This window comes from Phocoena sinus, chromosome 20 (assembly GCF_008692025.1).
Source record: "Phocoena sinus isolate mPhoSin1 chromosome 20, mPhoSin1.pri, whole genome shotgun sequence".
Taxonomy (NCBI): Eukaryota; Metazoa; Chordata; class Mammalia; order Artiodactyla; family Phocoenidae; genus Phocoena; species Phocoena sinus.
The window spans coordinates 43,854,271-43,877,500 of NC_045782.1; the positions used below are offsets into that span (position 1 = coordinate 43,854,271).

The window sequence follows — 23,230 nt, forward strand, 5'->3', positions numbered from 1 at the left end:
TTTCTACATAGCTTTAGGCTAGCCCTGAATGAATCCCCACTCTTTTTTTTCCTGTTTCTATCCTGTTATCTCTGTTTTCATGGTATTAGCCTCCCCTTCCCTAAGAACAGCTCTCAGATCAACATTTTGATGTGTATATACATGTAAGATTTTGACATAGAGATTCAAAGACTCAGCTGCCTTATTTTTAACTGTTTGAATAAAACGCAGGAAGCCTGTTGTAAACTTTAACGAGTCTTAAGCTGTAGAACCAGTGAGGTTTGATTTGGAAGCCTAATTTGAGCTGGCCTGATTTCCTCAAACTAAGAGTAGCAGATTTATAGTGGGTGGAAAAGGGAAAAGGCTACTCAAGTCCTAACTGTACCTGTGAGGACAGTTGAGGACTTACTCAATTCCTTGTGGCCAGAGTTGATATCTTACAATAAATGTTCTTTAAGATTTTTCTTAATTATTTTGGCCATGTTAGCAAATTACACATTGGAGACTGGGTGCTCCAAAATCCATGTCACAAAGCATAGTGTCAGAGTAGAAGCAGTTTGTCAAAGGGAAAAAAAAAAGAGGCCATTCTCCCTATAAAGGAAAACTAATTCTGTGTCAGGAACTTGTACAGCCTGGCTTCTTAAAGAATACGTAAGTCTGAAATGACCACAAAATGGTGAGTTGCAGGGTTGTGGTGGTTTTATTTGTTTTTGTTTTGTTTTGTTTTGTTTTTGCGGTACGCGGGCCTCTCACTGCTGTGGCCTTTCCCGTTGCGGAGCACAGGCTCCAGACGCGCAGGCTCAGCGGCCACGGCTCACGGGCCCAGCCGCTCCGCGGCATGTGGGATCTTCCCAGACCGGGGCACGAACACCGTGTCCCCTGCATCGGCAGGCGGACTCTCAACCACTGTGCCACCAGGGAAGCCCTGTTTGTTTTTTTAATCCAAACAGGAGCCTCCAGGCAGAACGACGCTTAACCTTACCCTCACTGAAGCACAAACTTGAGATTACTGCTCCTCAGCCATTGCAGGCTCCCACAACACCCCCTTGAACTGGCAGATGGATTTTGCTTTCTAAAAGCATTAGGAAGGAATTCAGAGAAGTGATAGATCATGCTAAGAAAAAAAAAGCCTTCTGGAACTACGTCAGCCTTTAGGAGGTTTGGCAGAGTTAATGCAGAGAGAGGAGAGGTGTACCAAACACCTTTTGCTAGTACATGTCCCTTAGTAGATGACCTTACCTGCCTAGAAATATTAGCTCTCTAATCACTGTTCTGGGTCCAGATCTGCTTCACTCCTAATTCTTTTCTACCACTAAGGGGAAGTCAGTCTTCTGGTGTCGTGATTTCGATATGTGATTTTCATGGAGAGATTTCACTAATCTATAATAATTGGGGGGATTTGTCTAATTTGCAATAAATATTTTGTCCTTATTATCTAAACCATTTTCTAACTCCCTATTGGCATCAAGAATAAATTTGAGACTCAAAATAATAATGGAATATCTATTATTCTAGTGACCCAGGGTCATGGTTTTGTAATATAATGCAAGGAAGATATTACATGAAATCTAATGTATATCTGGGAATATGTCCAGTTTCCCCAGGCATGATGTCCTTAAACTTTACAAATTTGTTTCTCTCAGCATAAATCATGGAACCCACATCTATCAAATAGGTAAATTGTCCCCATTGTTAAAACTCTCGTGTCTTCAGAGATGTACAACTATAACATATTTTTTTTCCTTTTCCAAGTCCAAAATTAAGTTTGGGGAAAGCTGGTAATCAGAATTTTTCTCCACACCTATTTAAAACTGAGAACTACTTATTTTTACTGTCATAAAAACTCATGTGAAGTTTGCTAAGTTAATAAATATACAGAGAAGTAGTTCTGCTTAGAAGATGGAGAGAGAGCATCATTTTATGACTTGGCAGGCATGCAGAAGAGTCAGCTAACGAAAACACAGAAGGGTCTTGTACTCTCCTATATTTGATTTTGCTACAAACATAATATTGCTTTATATATTTAAATTTTATATATATATTGCTTTTTTAAGGTGTAGCAAATACGGGTTAAAGCAACTTCACGTAAGAAGTAGAGCAGGGAGGGCTTCCCTGGTGGTGCAGTGGTTGAGAGTCCGCCTGCAGATGCAGGGGACACGGGTTCGTGCCCCAGTCCGGGAAGATCCCACGTGCCGCGGAGCGGCTGGGCCCGTGAGCCATGGCCACTGAGCCTGCGTGTCCGGAGCCTGTGCTCCACAACGGGAGAGGCCACAACAGTGAAAGGCCCGCATACTGCAAAAAAAAAAAAAAAAGAAGAAGAAAAAGTAGAGCAGGGAAATTTTAAGGGAAATTTTGGTACTGAAAGTAGCCTAGGAAATAGAGGCTAATTTGTCCTGTTAATGAGTCTCTGAAGCAACACTGGCTGAATGAAAAGATGGGAATCCCACAGGCTTTCCTAGATTGTCAAACCAAGATTCATGGCACAGCAATCAGAATGAGTTACTGCCAGCTTAGTGGGATATGACAGCACATTTTCTTTTTTTGTGAGCGGAGCAACTTACTCGGCTGTCTCTAGACTTTCAAAAGCAGCTGATTCTCCACATTTGGTAAAATCAACACTAATAGCCTTCTATTCACTCAACCATAAGAACCCACAGCTGTGAGACATGTAGTCACTATAGCCATCAGCATACTCACTTGGTTCTACCACCCAAATTTTACTTGTAAGTATCCACTTATTTCCAACTCTACTGACCACACCCTATGTAACCTCCTCCTGAAAATTCTGCAATGGCTTCTTGTTGTGATTAGAATAAAATCAAAGCCAGATCCTTCAAAGCCCTGTATTACAAAGATAGCTTCTGCCTACCCTCTCTAATTAAGTTCATTTGTTCTCCCTCTTACTCACAATTTTCTGGTCATAAATGGTCATCTACCAGTTCCTAGAACTTGCTAAGCTCTTTTCCACCCCGGCTCTTTGCACTTAATAGTTCACTCCATCCGGAGCTCACTTTCCCTCGTCACATGGCAAGATCCCTCACTCCTTCAGGTCTCAGCCTAATGGCCACCTCCTAAGACTTCCACGTGTCACCTTATCTAAGAAAGTCCTTCCTGGCTTTAACATAGAACCTTTTTACTTTCTAGTCTTTTATTAATTTATTGTCTGTGAATACTTGTTTATTGTCCACTTTCCCATCTAGAATATGAGTGAGCTCCATGAGGCTAGGAACCTTCCTATCACGCTCACCTTGGTCTTCCTAATTAATAGAGTGGCTGGCACACAGTCAGCACTCAGCAAATATTTTGTTAAATAATGAATTAATGAGTGAACAAAGAAGTGGTAAGTGGTACTAACTTTAAGCTTGCAACTGGAAGTATTTGAGAAACTCTTCCCACAGTTAAGTAGTTTCGTTTTTCTGCTCCTGCACGTCAGTAGAAAGTGAAGGCATGCATTTCGGCACACACCCAGTGAACGTTTGTTAGGTAACATATTCAAGGCTCTGTGTTAAGCACTACAGCGGATACAAATACAAGTAAGACAGATCTGTGTACCGCGACTTACAGGATAGCGGTTTTAATAGACATATTTATGACCAGCTATAATTTAAGACTGAGTGCTGTGCTGGAGGTACAAAGGAAGAGCTGAGGAACGTGGAGGAAGAAGAAGTGATCCATCTTCCTGTGCCTGTTGTTGGCGTTTCAAACTGTGGCAGTTCAATGGCGTCACAGCTCTGCTGCCTCATGAAGCCCTGCCAACTGCCTAAAGGCTTCACTGGCACAGCAGAGGCAGACAGCGTCCGTTTTCCTAGGGCCAGTGATGCATTAACAGAACAGAAGCACAGGAGGAAACCGTGAGGCATAGCGGGAGAAAGCAGCAAATTTCTATCCAAGTTCTATGTTTAAAAAGAAATTATGCTGTTCCACCCATTTCTACAAAGGTACATCTTGGGCACGCTTTACTTATAGCCTCCTTATCATTAGCGCTTCCATCTCCGCGTTGAATATGAAACAGTAAGACCAGCTGACTAGAGATGTATTTTGTATTCCGATTCCATGAGAAAGCCACAAAAAGAACATGCCAAAGCAGTTACTAACTGAAAAGCTGAGGATAGAGGCGAGCATTTTTGTAAAGATGTGGGTGTCATTTGCAATAAGCAGACTATAAGGCAGCAACCACCACAGTTTAACTGCAGGCAGGATTTTAAGATGAGAGATGAAAAAGATCAGGATTGTCAGTGTATGGTCAGTATTTGAGTCATGGTCACACTCATTTCACAGTTGATCCGTGGCACCAGAGATGCCTGCCAATTCAAGGTTGAATCGGGTAGTGCATTAGACAGTGGGTCTGGAAGTCCCTGTGTTGTTTTTCCATGAACGCATCTGCGTGGCATTTATTCATTCATGAAACATTTATTGAACTTTTACTCTACACCAAGGACTCTGCTAGGTACTAGAGAAACTTAGGTGACTGAGACACCCCCACACTAGAGCCATGACCTTCTAGGGGAACGCCAGACACATAGCAACCAATGACAGTGCCATAGTACTGAGTACCATAGGGACCTAGACAAAGAGAAAATACTTTGCAGAGTAAGTGACAGTCAGGTTCAGCCTTGAAGGATGAGTTGATTCCGTTCAGCAGCATTGGCACAGGAGAGTGCTGTAAGCAGGCTAGAAAACATAATGGCAGGGACAAAAACAAGTGTGAAGACGTGAAGTGCCCTTGGGGAATTGTGAGAAGCCATAATTAGAAAATAAGACATATGGTCAGAGAGAATGATAGCAAGTGTCACTAGGAAAAAAGTCTTGAATGCCAGGTTTAAGACTTTACAGTTTATTCTCTAGATAACAGGGAGTCTATAATTTTGTGAGAAAGAGGAGACAGCGATCATATAACTCTGATAATGTGCAAAATAGCTCTGACAAGTAGCATATAGAAGATGGGTTGAAGAAGAGGAGAGACTGCAGGTCAGGATACTAGTTATGAGGTTTCGAGCAGTAGTCTAGGTGAGAAACACTAAGGCCTGTAATGTGAGAACAGAGAGCAAGGTAGACATTTTGGAGATACTCAAAAGCACTTGGTCTTTTTTTGTGTGTATGGGAGGTAAGGGTGGAGGGATCAAAAATGACTTCAGAACTTATCTTCAATGATGGAAAATAGTGAAGCTACTGACCAGCATAGAACATTCTGAAAGGAGAAAGGGTTTTAGCATGAACAAAGGCAGGAGGAAGAACAGGCTTATGGGGAGAGGTGACATCCTATTTTTGGCATGTTTGTAATGTATTGCCTCCAAGGGAAGATGAACAAATATATGTAGAAATGTGACCTTGGAAAACAGGAAAAGAGAAAGTTGAAGGCATGAGGTTATGGACTGCAGAGTTATCAGCAAATAACTGACAGTAGAAGCCATAGAACTTAACAAGATCACCCAGGTTAAGAGTATAAAGCAGGAAGTTTGGAAGCATGAAAACAGAATAGATATATTTTTTTATTGACATATATTTGTTTTACAATGTTGTGTTAGTTTCTGCTGTACAGCAAAGTGATTTATATATATATATATATATGTATATATACACACAAATATACACACACACACACACACATATTCTTTTTTTTTGTATTCTTTTCCATTATGGTTTATCATAGGATATTGAATATAGTTCCCTGTGCTATAACAGTAATACCTTGTTGTTCATCCATTCTATACATAATAGTTTACATCTGCAAACCCCAGCCTCCCACTCCATCCCTCCCTCAACCCCCTCCCCCTTGGCAACCACAAGTCTGTTCTCTATGTCTTTGAGTCTATTTCTGTTTCATAAATAGGTTCATATCAGAGTAGTTGTATTTAAATGCTAGAAGAAAATGGTGAGCCAAATAATTTACAAGAGTAATATTAGAGAAACAAGAGAAAGTAAGGTCATGGAAATCAAAGGAGAAGATTTTTCCGGGTTAGGTCTGAAGTAATGAATATAATTTCTGCCTGTATTCCATTAGCCAGAACTGTCAAGTGACCCCACTCGAATGTGAACGCAAGGTCCCTGGCAAAGTAACTGCTTCCCAACAACTCTCGACTGTGGATGGGAGCGCAGACCTTTTGCAGACAGATATCCTTCTCTGCCCCACAATTCTAATCTCACTAGGTCTCCCTAAATAATTCCCCACAAGTACCTCTATAATATAAAGACATTCCACAGCAGCACATGTTATTTCAGCCCACATTATAAGATAGCTAGGATAGGCTTTAGGTTGTAAGCAGTTCCTCGCCAGCTGGCTGTCCCTGTACCACTTTATCACATCTGAGCACCACATAGAAGAATATCAGAACACTTAAGTGTTATTTCTCTGAAACACTATAGTGTTGTATATCAAGTTTGTCATCACCAGAGCTGATGAAATCTATGTGACTACACATTAGTGACTCTGGCTAGAACAATGGAGAAAACATCCATGCTGGAAATATTTGAGTCCATTTGTTAGTGTGTTTCAGTACTACAAATAGAAACTTTAAGATTAACTATCTCCCTTGTGTGCTAAGTGAAAATCTATTAGAAAAACATAGTTCCATTGTATATTTTATGTATAACAACTGTTATGAAACTTCCAAACCAGTAAATGGGCAGAGGGTAGGGATGCCCTAGAGGGTAGTCTTGCCTTAGAAAGAGATTTTGTCTGAAAAAATTCCATAGTTCTGAACTCTTGTGGTACAGGGGCATCAGGTAAGGGCAGTTCCTCACTGTCTTATAACCTATAGTTGTCCAAGGGTGAGTATCACTTGTCTCCCGTTATCCTTATCGAGGGGCTGCTGATGCCTACAGATGGAATGGAGATTGGATCTACCTTCTGTTATTCTGGATACGCCCTTCCCTGCGTTTTGTCAGGAGAGGGGAGAGGAGACAGTTCTGGGGGGAAGAATCTTTAACTCTGATACGTGATTGATTCTCTCCTAAAATATCGCAAAGCAAATATATCTTGAATGTAAGGTTTATATCCTCCTGAAAACCTCTGATCTACATGAGAGGTTAATATTCCTCCTGTTAGCTTAACTTTTACCTTATTTCTTAGGGACTGGTTAGCTCTGTCCTTATCCCCACTCTCTGCCTGAAGTTACACTACCAAGTTTTCCTGCGGTGACTAACAGTGAATGACATCCATCCCCAGTCATTTTCCCCTGATCCATGGATTTCCTTTCTGGCTGTAAAGGTAGTGGGGTTAGGTGTGGAGGGGCAAAGATTGGAGTTAAGGATAGGGTACTGCATTTCACCCTGCTGCATACGTTAAAGATTAAAGTTCTGTTTGAGCACACAGTCAGTCATCTTATAATATGTTTAAAGTCTTTTATGGTTAACATTCATTCCTTTAGTCCAGCAGTGTGTTAGTTACTATGGAGGATATAAAAGAAATATAAAATACATTTTACTTAATATCTCTCACTTAATTCGCACCACAGTCCTGAGAGACAGGTGTTACTATCCCTGTCTTACAGAGAGGTTAGAAAGCTTATTCAAGGCTATAAAGCTTGTAAGTGACAGAACTGGGATTTGACTTTCTTTCAGGGATGGAGTCCACAGGGTGACTGAATCACAAGGTGACCTCATTATATAAGCTATGTGGAAATACTTCTTCTGCCCTCACCACTGCCACCCCCCATTGGTCTTTATAACCACATATGAACCCACATTAATGTTTATTTTGATCACCATCATCTTTAATTATAGGGGAAAACATAGTTGTGTTCAGTCATGCGTAAAATGTCACAGTGACTAGGGCTGTCTCTATTTCTTAACTACTCTCTCCCAAAATGCTAATCGAAAAATGTCAAAATTAACAGTTGCTGATTTTAATTGTAAGAATTCAGATTGTACACTGTAAAAATGAACATATTGTTCTTTACGTTGGTCAACTTTTTCATACAAATTTGCCCAGAAATAAAAACCAGTTCCTAATCTTGTCAGTGTGGCAGTGGAACAAGGTTTCAGAAGACCTTGGGTTCTCATCTCATCTCTTTTACATCTGAGCAACGTGAGCTAGGATCTGTCCTTCAATCTTTCTGAGTTTCAGTCAATTTTCTACCGTATTAGGAGAAATAATGTAGTATAGGTGTACAGGAGAATATAAGTGCTGTAGTATTTGTAGTATTTCAAAAATTATGAAGTAGTTTATAAATGTAAGGGATTATTATTCATTCTGCAGCTATTTACTCCTATTAGCAGGTCGTACGTATGTGAAAAAACGTAGCTTCCGTCCTCAGTACAGTCTAGTGGGAAGACCGACATGCAGACAGAGAGGGAGTGCTGCAGTTGGTGCAGTGATGGGGATGTGTACCAGGTACAACAGAGCCTAAAGGAAAGAATCCCTGAGTCCATCTGGGGGCACCAGGGAAGGCTGCACAGAGGAGATGGTGTGGACTGAGACTTGAAGAATGAGAAGTAGTTTGCCTGATGAACTAAACAGAGAAGAGAATTCCAGGCAGAGGGAAAGCATGTTTGAAACTCTAGAATGAGTTACTCTGTCTGGAATTAGAAGTTCAAGGTAAGGAGGTAAAGACAGAGACAGATAGATGAGGAACAAATTATGGAGAGCCTTTGAATACCATGCTAAGGAGTTTATTAGATTATGTACAGAAGGAAATATAAAGCCATTGAAGAATTTTGAGGTGCATTTTGATCAGGTTTCTGTGTGGGCCAGGAAGGAGGCAGTGGAGAGAATGAGTGGATTGCAATTATCCAAGAGAGACGATGCAAAGTGGGGAGAAAAACAGCAGCTGATGTTATGCCTGAGTGACTGGAAGTATTTTTTAAAAATAAAGAACTCTTAAGGGGATTTGGTTTTAAGGGAAGACTTCAGCTTCAAACAGCATCGTTTGACAGGTCATTTGGAGGTAGAGGGATCAGCAGGCAGCTAGAGAAGCAAAGGAAATCTCAGTGCTAGAGATGCTGTTGCAGTGAGAGCTGAAGCCAGGAGTCGAGGGGAGGGCTACCTGCGAAAGAAGAGTGAATGGGGAATAGAGCAAAGAAGTTAATGTAACCGAAGGAAAGGAAAAGTGCCAAGGTAGTGTCACAGATGTCAAGAAAAAAGACAGTTTCAAGGAAAATAGTCCATAAGACCTAAAGCTGGAGGGAGAAAAGAAAGAAAAAGATCAGAGGCTAAAAGAAAACCAATTAAGAGGCTCCTGGTGATCTTAGAGAATGGTGAGGCTAGGAGTCAAAAGGAATAAGGTTGTGCCTCCCTGTTGCCTGTGGTGTTGAATACCGACTCCTCAGCCCAGAATCTTAACTTTCCTGGGAAGCCAAAGCAGTTGACTTGTTTCTCCCCCTACATCCTCTGGGATTGTAAAAATTTGCCTTTATATGTTCATTCATTCTGTTCCCTCCATCTTCTACGCCTTTCCCCAGTTTCCTATTTTCCTGCCTATCAGCATCACACTCAAACTTCCAGGACCCAGAGACAAAGGATTTCTCTTGCAGGAAGACTTTCAATTCCCTCTCTCTCCTCAGAATCACTGTTACATTTAATTTCAGGAACTCAGTAGCAGTCAAGAGGTTCAGAGCACAAGCTTGGTAATCAGATAGACCTGGGATGGAATCTGGGTTTTGTCACGTACTGTGCTGTCTTAGTGGAGTCACTTCCCTTCTCTGATTTTTATATCTAATATCTGTAAAATGGGGATAATGATATTTACTTATTTGTGGTTCTGTGGGAAGTAAATGAAATGATATATATGAAACAGCATATTGCCTGGTTCATGTTTATTTTCAGAAATGGACTCATAGTAATGTATTTTATATTTGTACTTCTTTGTAACACATACCACAATCAGTGCCCACTCTGCTCCATCCACCACTCCAGCCAGAATGCTAGCTTCTTGCAAACTCATCTCTGTATCATTGTCTGGTAAATGACATCATGGACTTTAATTCTTTGTTCTTTCTTGTAGCCAAGCCCTTGGTCATGTGACTTTGCAGGGACTTGTTTTGGTTAACACTTGCCATCTTCAATGAGAGGGATGTAAACAAAAAATTAAAAGTGTCATATTTGAAATTTATAGCCCTAAATAAGTATAAAAGAACGTTAAATAAATGGTCAAATGTTGTATTCTTAAAAAAAAAAGGTTTGGGAGTGAGCAAATAATAAGAAAAATAGACATAAATGTAGACAACTCCACATATAGGCACATTCAGACTATGGATTAGCCAGTGACATCATATTTTGTCAGAATAGTAAGGTACAGGGGAGGGACCTTCAAGGTGGTGGACGAGTAAGATATGGAGATTGCCTTCCTCCCCACAAATACATCAAAAATACATCTACATGTGGAACAACTCCTACAGAACACCTACTGAACGCTGGCAGAAGACCTCAGACTTCCAAAAAGACGCCTTCAGGCGACCTACACGCAGAGGCGGGGCCAAATCCAAAGCTGAACCCCAGGAGCTGTGTGAACAAAGAAGAGAAAGGGAAATCTCTCTATGTAGCCTCAGGAGCAGCAGACTAAATCTCCACAATCAACTTGATGTACCCTGCATCTGCAGAATACCTGAATAGACAATGAATCATCCCAAAATTGAGGCAGTGGACTTTGGGAGCAACTGTAGACTTGGCGTTTGCTTTCTGAATCTAATTCATTTCTAGTTTTATGTTTATCTTAGTTTAGTATTTACAGCTGATTATCATTGGCAGATTTGTTTATTGATTTGGTTGCTTTCTTCCTTTATATATATATTTTTTTTCCTTTTTCTCTTTTTGTGAGTGTGTATGTGTATGCTTATTTGTGTGATTTTGTCTGTATAGCTTTCTTTTACCATTTGTGCTAGGGTTCTGTCTGTCCATTTTTTTTTTTTTAAGTATAGTTTTTAGCACTTGTTACCATTGGTGGATTTGTTTTTTGGTTTCGTTGCTCTCTTCTTTCTTTTCTTTTTTATTACTTTTTAATTTTTTTATTTTAATAACTTTATTTCTTTTCTTTCTTCTGAGCCAAGTGGCTGACAGGGTCTTGGTTCTCCGGCCAGGTGTCAGACCTGAGCCTCTGAGATGGGAGAGCTGAGTTCAGGACATTGGTCCACCAGAAGCCTCTTGTCCCCTTGTAATATCAATGGGCGAGAGCTCTCCCAGAGATCTCGATCTCAACGCTTAGACCCAGCTACACACAACAACCAGCAAGCTACAGTACTGGACACCCCATGCCAAACAATTAGCAAGACAGGAACACAACCCCACCCATTAGCAGAGAGCTGCCTAAAATCATAGTAAGTTCACAGATACCCCAAAACACACCACCAGACGTGGTCCTGCCCACCAGAAAGACAAGATCCAGCCTCATCCACCAGAACACAGGCGCTAGTCCACTCCACCAGGAAGCCTACACAACCCACAGAACCAACCTTACCCACTGGGGGCAGACACCAAAAACAACAGGAACTACGAACCTGCAGCCTCTGAAAAGGAGACACCAAACACAGTACATTAAGCAAAATGAGAAGACAAAGAAATACACAGCAGATGAAGGAGCAAAGTAAAAACCCACCAGACCAAACAAATGAAGAGGAAATAGGCAGTCTACCTGAAAAAGAATTCAGAGTAATGATAGTAAAGACCATCCAGAATCTCGGAAATAGAATGGAGAAAATACAAGAAACATTTAACAAGGGCCTAGCAGAACTAAAGAGGAAACAAACAATGATGAACAACACAATAAATGAAATTAAAAGTTCTCTAGAAGGAATCAATAGCAGAATAACTGAGGCAGAAGAATGGATAAGTAACCTGGAAGATAAAATAGTGGAAATAACTACATAAGAGCAGAATAAAGAAAAAAGAATGAAAAGAATTGAGCATCGTCTCAGAGACCTCTGAGACAACATTAAACGAACCAATATTTGAATTATAGGGGTCCCAGAAGAAGAAGAGAAAAAGAAAGGGACTGAGAAAATATTTGAAAAGATTATAGTTGAAAACTTCCCTAATATGGGAAAGGAGATAGTCAATCAAGTCCAGGAAGTGCAGAGAGTCCCATACAGGATAAATCCAAGGAGAAGCATGCCAAGACACATATTAATCAAACTATAAAAAATTAAATGCAAAGACAAAATATTAAAAGCAGCAAGGGAAAAGCAACAAATAACATACAAGGGAACCCCCATAAAGTTAACAGCTGATCTTTCAGCAGAAACTCTGCAAGCCAGAAGGGAGTCGCAGGACATATTTAAAGTGATGAAAGGGAAAAACCTACAACCAAGATTACTCTACCCAGCAAGGATCCCATTCAGATTCGACGGAGAAATTAAAACCTTTACAGACAAGCAAAAGCTAAGAGAATTCAGCACCACCAAACCCACTTTACAACAAATGCTAAAGGAACTTCTCTAGGCAGGAAACACAAGAGAAGGAAAAGGCCTACAATAACAAACCCAAGACAATTAAGAAAATGGTAATAGGAACATACATATCGATAATTACCTTAAAGGTAAATGGATTAAATGCTCCAACCAAAAGATATAGACTGGCTGAATGGATACAAAAATAAGATCCATATATATGCTGTCTACAGGAGACCCACTTCAGACCTAGGGACACATACAGACTGAAAGTGAGGGGATGGAAAAAGATATTCCATGCAAATGGAAATCAAAAGAAACCTGGAGCAGCAGTTCTCATATCAGACAAAATAAACTTTAAAATAAAGACTATTACAAGAGACAAAGAAGGCCACTACAGAATGATCAAGGGATCAATCCAAGAAGAAAATATAACAATTGTAAATATTTATGCACCCAACATAGGAGCACCTCAATACATAAGGCAAATCCTAACAGCCATAAAAGGGGAAATCGACAGTAGCACAGTCATAATAGGGGACTTTAACACCTCACTTTCACCAGTGGACAGATCATCCAAAAAGAAAATAAATAAGGAAACACAAGCTTTAAATGACACATTCAACAAGATGGACGTAATTGATATTTAGAGGACATTCCATCCAAAAACAACAGAATACACTTTCTTCTCAAGTGCTCATGGACCATTCTCCAGGATTATATCTTGGGTCACAAATCAAGCCTTGGTAACTTTAAGAAATTTGAAATTATATCAAGTATCTTTTCTGACCACAACACGATAAGACTGGATATCAATTACAGGGGAAAAAACCTGTAAAAAATACAAACACATGGAGGCTAAACAATACACTACTAAATAACCAAGAGATCACTGAAGAAATCAAAGAGAAAATCAAAAAATACCTAGAGACAAAAGACAACAAAAACACGACGACCCACAACCTATGGGATGCAGCAAAAGCAGTTTTAAGAGGGAAGTTTATAGCAATACAATCCTACCTCAAGAAACAAGAAACATCTCAAATAAGCAACCTAACCTTACACCTAAAGCAATTAGAGAGAGAAGGACAAAAACACGTCAAACTTAGCAGAAGGAAAGAAATCATAAAGATCAGATCAGAAATAAATGAAAAAGAAATGAAGGAAATGATAGCAAAGATCAGTAAAACTAAAACCTGGCTCTTTGAGAAGGTAAGCAAAATTGATAAACTATTAGCCAGACTCATCAAGAAAAAAAGGGAAAAGACTCAAATAGAATTAGAAATGAAAAAGGAGAATTAACAACTGCCACTGCAGAAATACAAAGGATCATGAGAGATTATTACAAGCAACTATATGCCAATAAAATGGACAACCTGGAAGACATGGACAAATTCTTAGAAAAGCACAACCTTCCGAGACTGAACCAGGAAGAAATAGAAAATAGAAACAGACCAATCAGAAGCACTGAAATTGAGACTGTGATTTAAAAAATTTTAAAAAGATGGCTTCACAGGCGAATTCTCTCACACATTTAGAGAATAGCTAACACATATCTTTCTCAAACTCTTCCAAAATATAGCAGAGGGAGGTACACTCCCAAACTCATTCTATGAGACCACCATCACCCTGATACCAAAACCAGACAGAGACGTCACTAAAAGAGAAAACTACAGGCCAATATCACTGATGAACATAGATGCAAAAATCCTCAAGAAAATACTAGCAAACAGAATCCAACAGCACATTAAAAGGATCATACATCTTGGTCAAGTGGGGTTTATCACAGGAATGCAAGGATTCTTCAATATATGCAAATCAATCGATGTGATACACCATATTAACAAATTGAAGGAGAACCATATGATCATCTTAATAGATGCAGAAAAAGCTTTTGACAAAATCCAACACCGATTTATGATAAAAAACCCTCCAGAAAGTAGGCATATAGGGAAATTACCTCAACATAATGAAGGCCATATATGACAGACCCACAGCCAGCATCATTCTCAGTGGTGAAAAACTGAAACCATTTCCACTAAGATCAGGAACAAGACATGGTTGCCTACTCTCACCACTATTATTCAACATAGTTTTGGAAGTTTTAGCCACAGCAATCAGAGACGGCAAAGAGATAAAAGGAATCCAAATAGGAAAAGAAGAAGTAAAACTGTCAATGTTTGCAGATGACATGATACTATACATAGAGAATCCTAAAGATGGTACCAGAAAACTACTAGAGCTAATCAATGAATTTGGTAAGAGTAGCAGGATACAAAATTAATGCACAGAAATCTCTTGCATTCCTATACACTAATGATGAAAAATCTGAAAGAGATATTAAAGAAACACTCCCATTTACCATTGCAACAAAAAGAATAAAATACCTGGGAATAAACCTACCTAAGGAGACAAAAGACCTGTATGCAGAAAACTATAAGACACTGATGAAAGGAATTAAAGATGATAGAAACAGATGGTGAGCTATACCATGTTCTTGGTTGGAAGAATCAACATTGTGAAAATGACTGTACTACCCAAAGCAATCTACAGATTCAGTACAATCCCTATCAAACTATCAATGGCATTTTTCACAGAACTAGAACAAAAAATTTCACAATTTGTATGGAAACACAAAAGACCCCAAATAGCCAAAGCAATCTTGAGAAAGAAAAATGGATCTGGAGGAACCAGGCTCCCTGACTTCAGACTATACTACAAAGCTACAGTCAGCAAGACAGTATGATACTGGCACGGAAACAGAAATATAGATCAATGGAACAGGATAGAAAGCCCAGAGATAAACCCACGCACATATGGTCACCTTATCTTTGATAAAGGAGGCAAGAAGATACAATGGAGAAAAGATAGCCTCTTCAATAAGTGGTGCTGGGAAAACTGGACAGCTGCATGTGAAAGAATGAAATTAGAACACTCCCTAACACCATACACAAAAATAAACTCAAAATGGATTAAAGACGTAAATGTAAGGCCAGACACTATAAAACTCTTAGAGGAAAACATAGGCAGAACACTCTGTGACATAAATCACAGCAAGATCCTTTTTGACCCACCTGCTAGAGAAATGGAAATAAAAATAAACAAATGGGAGCTAATGAAACTTAAAAGCTTTTGCACAGCAAAGGAAACCATAAACAAGACGAAAAGACAACCCTCAGAATGGGAGAAAATATTTGCAAAGGAAGCAATTAATCCCCAAAATATACAAACAGCTCATGCAGCTCAATATCAAAAAAACAAACAACCCGGGCTTCCCTGGTGGTGCAGTGGTTGAGAGTCTGCCTGCCGATGCAGGGGACGCGGGTTCGTGCCCCGGTCCGGGAAGATCCCACATGCCGCGGAGCGGCTGGGCCCGTGAGCCATGGCCACTGAGCCTGCGAGTCCGGAGCCTGTGCTCCACAACGGGAGAGACCACAACAGTGAGAGGCCCGCGTACCGCAAATAAATAAAGAACAGAACAAAACAAAAAAACAACCCAATCCAAAAATGGGCAGAAAACCTAAGACATTTCTCCAAAGAAGATATACAGATTGCCAACAAACACATGAAAGAATGTTCAACATCACTAATCATTAGAGAAATGCAAATCAAAACTACAATGAGGTATCACCTCACACCTGTCAGAATGGCCATCATCAAAAACTCTACAAACAATAAATGCTGGAGAGGGTGTGGAGAAGAGGGAACCCTCTTGCACTGTTGGTGGAAATGTAAATTGATACAGCCACTACGGAGAACAGTATAGAGGTTCCTTAAAAAACTAAAAATAGAACTACCATACGACCCAGCAATCCCACTACTGGGCATATACCCTGAGAAAACCATAATTCAGAAAGAGTCATGTACCACATTGTTCATTGCAGCTGTATCTGCAATAGCCAGGACATGGAAGCAACCTAAGTGTCCGTCGACAGATAAATGCATAAAGAAGATGTGGCACATATATACAATGGAATATCACTCAGCCATAAAAAGAAACGAAATTGAGTTATTTGTAGTGAGGTGGATGGACCTAGAGACTGTCATACAGAGTGACGTAAGTCAGAAAGAGAAAAACAAATAGCATATGCTAACACATATATATAGAATCTTAAAAAAAAAGGTTCTGCTGAGCCTAAGGGCAGGACAGGAATAAAGACACAGATGTAGAGAATAGACTTGAGGACACAGGGAGGGTGAAGGGTAAGCTGAGACGAAGTGAGAGAATGGCATGGATATATATATACTACCAAATGTAAAACAGATAGCTAGTGGGAAGCAGCCGCATAGCACAGGGCGATCAGCTCGGTGCTTTGTGTCCACCTCGAGGGGTGGGAAAGGGAGGGTGGGAGGGAGACACAAGAGGGAGGAGAAATGGGGATATATGTATATGTATAGCTGATTCACTTTATTATACAACAGAAACTGACACATCATTGTAAGGCAATTATATTCCAATAAAGGTGTTAAAAAATAGTAAGGTACAAATGGAAATGCCAGCATGTAATGGAAATTGCTGTTTTACCTTTTGTGTCTTAAACGCCATAAGCTTTGAGTCCAGTGAACTGATCAGAATCATTCTTTTATGAATAATGTAATATGCTTGTATCCAAAAAGAAATAAACTAGTGTTGTCACCTTCATCTTTTCCTTGAGCCATATGGCTTGCTGTTTCTCCTCAGTGCCTGACCAACAATAACAAAAGCAAGCACTGTCCTCTATAGCTGGCTGAAATGCACACTAGAGAGATGGAAGCGTCTTCCCAGGGTGTCCTAGTCACGGTAGTAACGTAAATGCACTAGGGCAAGTCAGTTCTGTGTCTGACAATTCATATCCTTGTCAGCCATGAGCTTTATCCTTATTTCTCACCGGCATGGATTCTCATTAATGGCCTGAAGCGTAAGTGGTGGATCGTATTCAGGAGTTCTAGTCACTATGTACAGCCACGGATGAGACGCTTAATGTAATAATTCTTACACCAGGGAGGCTACAATAATTTCATTGTTAATAACTGGTTAGGATTTTGAGAACTTGAGATAGGGAACTTTTAGAAATGGTTCTCATTAACTTCTGTTAAAATAGCCTACCAACTACATTGGGCTTTCAAGGGATATATAAAAGTTCAGTAGCAATTTCTAGATTTTGTGAGTGTGAAACAACCCTGGGCTCATATCTTCAGATGACACTGATGATTCCATACAAGATACAGTTGTCTGAGACATTCTCTCAATTAAATAACTTTCTTTCCTTTATGGTTAGTCTTATCTGATCAAGTAAGATGACCTGGTATCCACTAGAATTCAGAAATTCTATGAAGCCGAAGGTTAGAACATGGTAGAAATTCTTTTTAAAGTTTTACAGGATGATTCCTACCTAAGATGGGAACTGTCCCATCCTCTGTTCTCCAAGTTCTTTACTGAAGCTTAAAAAAAAGGGAGGGAGGAAGGGGGGAAGGAAAGGAAGAAGGAAGGAAGGATATGTTTGTTTTTCAGACTTCAGTATTAGACATCTTCAAATGTTAAACCTGGCAGAGTAGCCAGTGTTAAATATGAGAGAAAATCTTCCAGTAGACTCTTCTCAGTGAAGAGTCACCAACAAAAATTCACTTGCTGTTTTTCCTTCTGTTTGATTAATTCATTAGGCTTGAAACTGAGATAATAGTTTGATTTTCCTCCTCTATGACACTTGAAGTGAAAGGAGTAAAAGAGTTGTGTTGTCAGTAGCATAGAAAACTCCGCTGACACTAACCTGGTTGGGGAGTAGAGAGACAGTTCTAAGTGTCACAGTTCCTACAGACTACAGCAAATGTGGTAAGAAGGCACAGCCCAAAGGTGACCCAGTATCCTTTCTTTAATGTCTGATCTTGCTTCCAAAAAAAATTTTTTTAATAAATTTATCTATTTATTTGTTTTAGTTTTGGCTGTGTTGGGTCTTCGTTGCTGTGCGCGGGCTTTCTCTAGTTGCGGCGAGTGGAGGCTACTCTTCATTGCGGTGCGTAGGCTTCTCGCTGCAGTGGCTTCTCTTGTTGCGGAGCACAGGCTCTAGGCGTGTGGGCTTCAGTAGTTGTGGCATGTGAGCTCTAGAGCACGGGCTCACTATTTGTAGTACACTGGCTTAGTTACTCTGTGGCATGTGGGATCTTCCCAGACCAGGGCTCAAACCCGTGTCTCCTGCATTGGCAGGCGTATTCTTAACCACTGCACCACCAGGGAAGCCCCCCAAAAAATTTTATTGAGAATTTTTATGTGCAATACACAATGTTTGGCACTGTGGAGAGTATAAACAACTCGGGATTTCTGTCATAAATGTAAATAAAAATACACATACATAATCCTGTATGTATGCACATACCTTACATACCTACACATATACATATATACATTCACACTTAAAGGCATATATTATTAGTATGCTTTGAGCTGGAAGAAATAGGAAACATCAACTCAAATGGATTAAACAATAAAGAAATTTATCACTTCATATAACTAGCAGTCCAAAATTAGGGCCGCTTCTGATGCTGTACAGTCAGGGCTCAGGCTCTATTTTTCAGCAGTTTCTTAGCTTGGCCTTTTTGTTGGCTTTGTCGTCAGGCCAGCTGACCACGTGATTACAGGAGGGCTGTGGCAGTACTGAGCATCCTGGGCAGATAAGACAACATGAAGAGGCAGAGAAAAGGGTTTTCTCTTTCATGAGCAGATTGGGGATCTGTTGACGAGGAGATGGGGGGTGAGAATGATGCCATCAGGAAACCTACAGTCTAGTAGAGGAGAGAGCATGTAATAGTGTGGTAGACACTGTACTAAAGGCATATACAACCGATGATGATTGCACCAAAGACAGAGTGCTGTGTTCTCGGCTGGGAGAAAATGTTAGAAAGGATAGAGGCTTGGTAGAGGCTGATCAGAGAAGACTTCACTTGGGGAAGAGGTTGTTAATCCAGTTTGGGACATGTTGAGTTTAAGGTACTATAGGACCTCTAGGTAGAGAAATCCAGTAGACAGTTGATGTATATTGATCTAAAGCTGAAACATCTAGATAGAGAAAAAGATAATAGGGTTTAGGTGGTGGCAAAGGCACTGAGGATGGATGAGCTAAATCCAGAAGACACACTAGGACCAAAACTGAGATCCTGAGGAAGCAGGATCCTGACTTTTAAAGCATGGGTGAAATAAGAGGAGTTGACAGAGACAGAAAATAAAAATGGATCTTTTAATGCCATCTATGTGTGGGATGGGTGTAAGCCAACTAGAAATGACATTCTGTGATATTCACACATGTGATTTGGGTAAAGGACCGGTAAAAGCTAGGAACCGTTCACTACCCGTTATTTGCCCAATAGCAGGTGCCCTTCCCTAAGAAACTGGTTGAATGAGACAGAGTTTCATTGGAGGTATGGCTAGACCTGAACAGTGGTCCACCCAAAGGAGAAATGGAGCATTAAATTTTCTAAAATGGGTCTTTTTTTTTTGGCAGGAGTGGTCACACATTACTTGCCTTCTGGTTTTCCCGCCAAGAGGGAAAACTAAACCGACAGCAGACAATTGAACTGGGACATCACATCCTCAAAGCACACATTTTTAAGGTAATTAAAGAAGTTGGAGGTGTTTTTCTTTCCATTTCCATCAGGCTTTCCTTAACACTGTGTGTATGAAGCTACTGTTATGTCAGTGTGGCCCCTGCTTTCTGAAATCAGTTTGTTGCAAAATTGGTCCATCTCCTAAAATTTCTGACCCGTTCCTCCCTAGGACTTTGAAAGAAAGCCACATTTGTCATCTCCCAGTTTAGTGGATTGCTAGGCTTTTCAGGAAAGGTACATGTATAATCATTTAGGTAAGAAGCATATACACATACACATGTGTACTCCATATATGACCCACCATCTCCTGAGAAGAGTCACGTTGTAGCATTAGTTGCAGGTTTTCACAATGTCTAAAAAAAATCGCTGAGAGCAGTTTACTGTCTCAGTGTTCTCATAGTTGTTTTAGTGAAGATTTTAATATTCCTGGTGCTGTGATTTTCAAACTCTTTGTCTAGAACCAACTATAACCTTCCTTTAAGCTACTTCCCCCATTCCCTCTTCAAATTATAATCCCAGTTTTTCGCAGTAGTTTCAAAACTTTTAAGGACTCCAAGCATCAGCCTCCCTGTCCCAACATCCACACGGCTGGAGTGGAGGACCCAGAGAAGGGCACGTAATTCATCTGTTTGTGCTTGTATGCATTCATTTGTTTATTCAGTGCTTACTGAGGCATTGTACTAGGTACTAGGGATACACAAACCAAAAATATACAGCCCCTAATCTCAAGGAATTTATTGTCTAGATATCAGTTGTAGGGCAAAGGACAGAAGTCAAGGAAGAAATTTGTTTTCCTGATTTTCCTAGCCCACAGCTTGCTATTTCATCTGCCACCTACAATCCCTACAATCTCTTCAGACCACTTTTGCTGCTTCCAGATTGAGAAATACAGAAATCTTAAATAGTCCTCTGGCTTGGACTTCCCCCAAGAGATACTGTTGAAGATAAAACAGTTCTCTTCTCTTCAGAGAGAAAAATGGCATTAAGGGCAACTGCAAGAGCCTAGCAAATTCTTCCCAGTATATAAGTACACAGCTAGAGAAGCCTTTTCATCAGATGGACAGAAGTAAAACCCACAGTGAGAAGTCCTTTATTTGAATCATAATTGTCTTATTAATAAATCACTCTACCAAAAATGACCTTACTTAATGGGAATAGAATGAGACTCTTTTAACAGGCAAGGTGTCTCATTCCAATTTCAAGTGGACCAAAAAGTATCTGCTACTTCTACAAACTGTAAGATGAGTATCCTTCAATTAGACAGGAAAGTAACTTACATATTAAGCATCACTGCTTTAAACGCTTGAACATTTGTCATCACCCTCTGCCTAGGATCAGATGCAATGAAGATGATGCCTGTCTTTATGCCCTGCACCATAAAATAAATACCACATGAAACAGATAAATGATATGAAGTTTCATTTGATCCCCTGTGACTTTATCCACTACAGGGAGACCTACATTTATTTATTTTTGTATATCCCCATGGCTTATTTATTTTATAACCAGACGTTTGTACCTCTTGATCCCTTCACCTACTTCATCCTCCCCACAACCCCCTCCTCTCTGGCAACCACCAGCCTGTCATAGAGACCTACACTTAAACCATACACTCCTGTCACTGACACAGTTTTATCTTATGTTGCTGCAGACAACATGGTTGCCTGAGATAAGACTGGCTCCGTGTGTGATTCAGGCCATAAATACTTGGGTGTATAGCATGTGGTGATGACATGACTGCAAGCTGAAGAATGTGGACTCGGACCATCGTTTTCCTGATGCTGCAGTGTTCAGGGTCCTTTAAATGCAGCGTGCTCCCTGTTGATAGACTTAAGCTTCTCTCAGACTGCCAGAATTCTCACTTCCTATCAGCTGAGGGTCATGAAAAGGCAAAGACAGACTCAGTGCTTAGACTCAGCGCCACTTAGAACTGCCAATCAGCAATGACATATAGTCCAATTCATATTTCTTTCCAATTAGTTTTAAATTTCCCTTATTTTATCTTTGTTCATGAAAAATTACATATGATATCATTAATCACCTTAAAAATATGAGGTTGAATGTCTGTAATTCTGGATATTTGGTATATTTACAGAGTTGTGTAATTATTACCACTATTAGTACATTTCCATCACCTTAAAAATAAACCTTGTGTCCATTTGAAGTCACTCCCCATGAGCTTCCCCCAACCCCTGGCAACCACTAATCTACTGTCTATAAGTTTGACTCTTCTGGACATCTAGTATAAATGGAATCATACAATCCATGGTTGTCTATGTCTGGCTTCTTTCACTTAGCATGATGATTTTAGGGTTCATCCATGTTGTAGCATGTATCAGTACTTGATTCCTTCTTATTGCCAAATAATACTCCTTTTTGTTTATCCATTCGCTAGTTGCACATTTCAGTTGTTTCCACTTTTGGCTGTTGTGAATAACGCTGCTATGAACATAGCATACAGGGTTTTTTTTCCTCTTTTTATTTTTTAAAAATAAAATTAGACATATTAAAGTGAATAACTCATTGGCATTTAGTACACTTACAATGTTAGTGTTCAGGTTTTTGTGTGGACACGTCTTCAGTTCTCCCAAAGGAGTGAGAGGTCTGAGTCCCTCATCGGACTCCCCAGCCTGGGTGTCCTGCACCGGGAAGATGAGTCCCCAGAGCATTTGGCTTTGAAGGCCAGTGGAGATTACTTTTGGTAATTACTCCCCAAAGAGCTGCAGGAATAGAGTGGCTAAATGGACTGAAAAAAAAAAAAAAAAGGCCTGTATATATGCTGCCTACAAGAGATTCACTTCAGATCAAAGATACACAGACTGAAAGTAAGGGGATAGAAAAAGGTATTCCATGCAAATGGAAACAAAAAGAAAGTTGGGCTGGCATTACTTATACAAAATAGACTTTAAAACAAGGACTAGCAAAGAAGGGTAAAGGGATCAATGATAATGATAAAGGGATCAATGATACATAATGATAAAGGAGTAAAGGGATCAATCCAACAAGAATATGTAACAATTGTAAATATGGATGCATAGTAGCACGTAAATACATAAAGCAAATTTTAACAAACATAAAGGGAGAAATTGACAGTAATATAATAATAGTAGGGGACTTAATACCCCACTCATATCAATGGACAGATCATCCAGACAGAAAATGAACTAAGAAACACTGGGCTTAAATGACAATTATGGAATTAATAGATATGTACAGAACGTTTCATCCAAAAACAGCAGAACACACACTTTCTTCAAGTGCACATGGAACATTCTCTAGAATAGAGCACATGCTATTCCACAAACAGTTCTCAATAAATTTAAGAAGATTGAATTATATCAGGCATCTTTTTTGACCA

General features: G+C 39.9%; 1 protein-coding gene across 8 annotated transcripts in view; it reads left to right on the forward strand.

Moving 5' to 3' along the window:
- The window catches only part of TANC2 (tetratricopeptide repeat, ankyrin repeat and coiled-coil containing 2), a 364,111-nt gene that overhangs the window by 301,323 nt on the left and 39,558 nt on the right, over nt 1-23,230 (forward strand). For all 8 annotated transcript variants that reach the window (XM_032616890.1, XM_032616892.1, XM_032616893.1 and 5 more), the window contains one exon: nt 19,770-19,878. In XM_032616890.1, the coding sequence (XP_032472781.1) occupies nt 19,770-19,878 (109 nt within the window). The remainder of the gene's footprint in view (nt 1-19,769; nt 19,879-23,230) is intronic.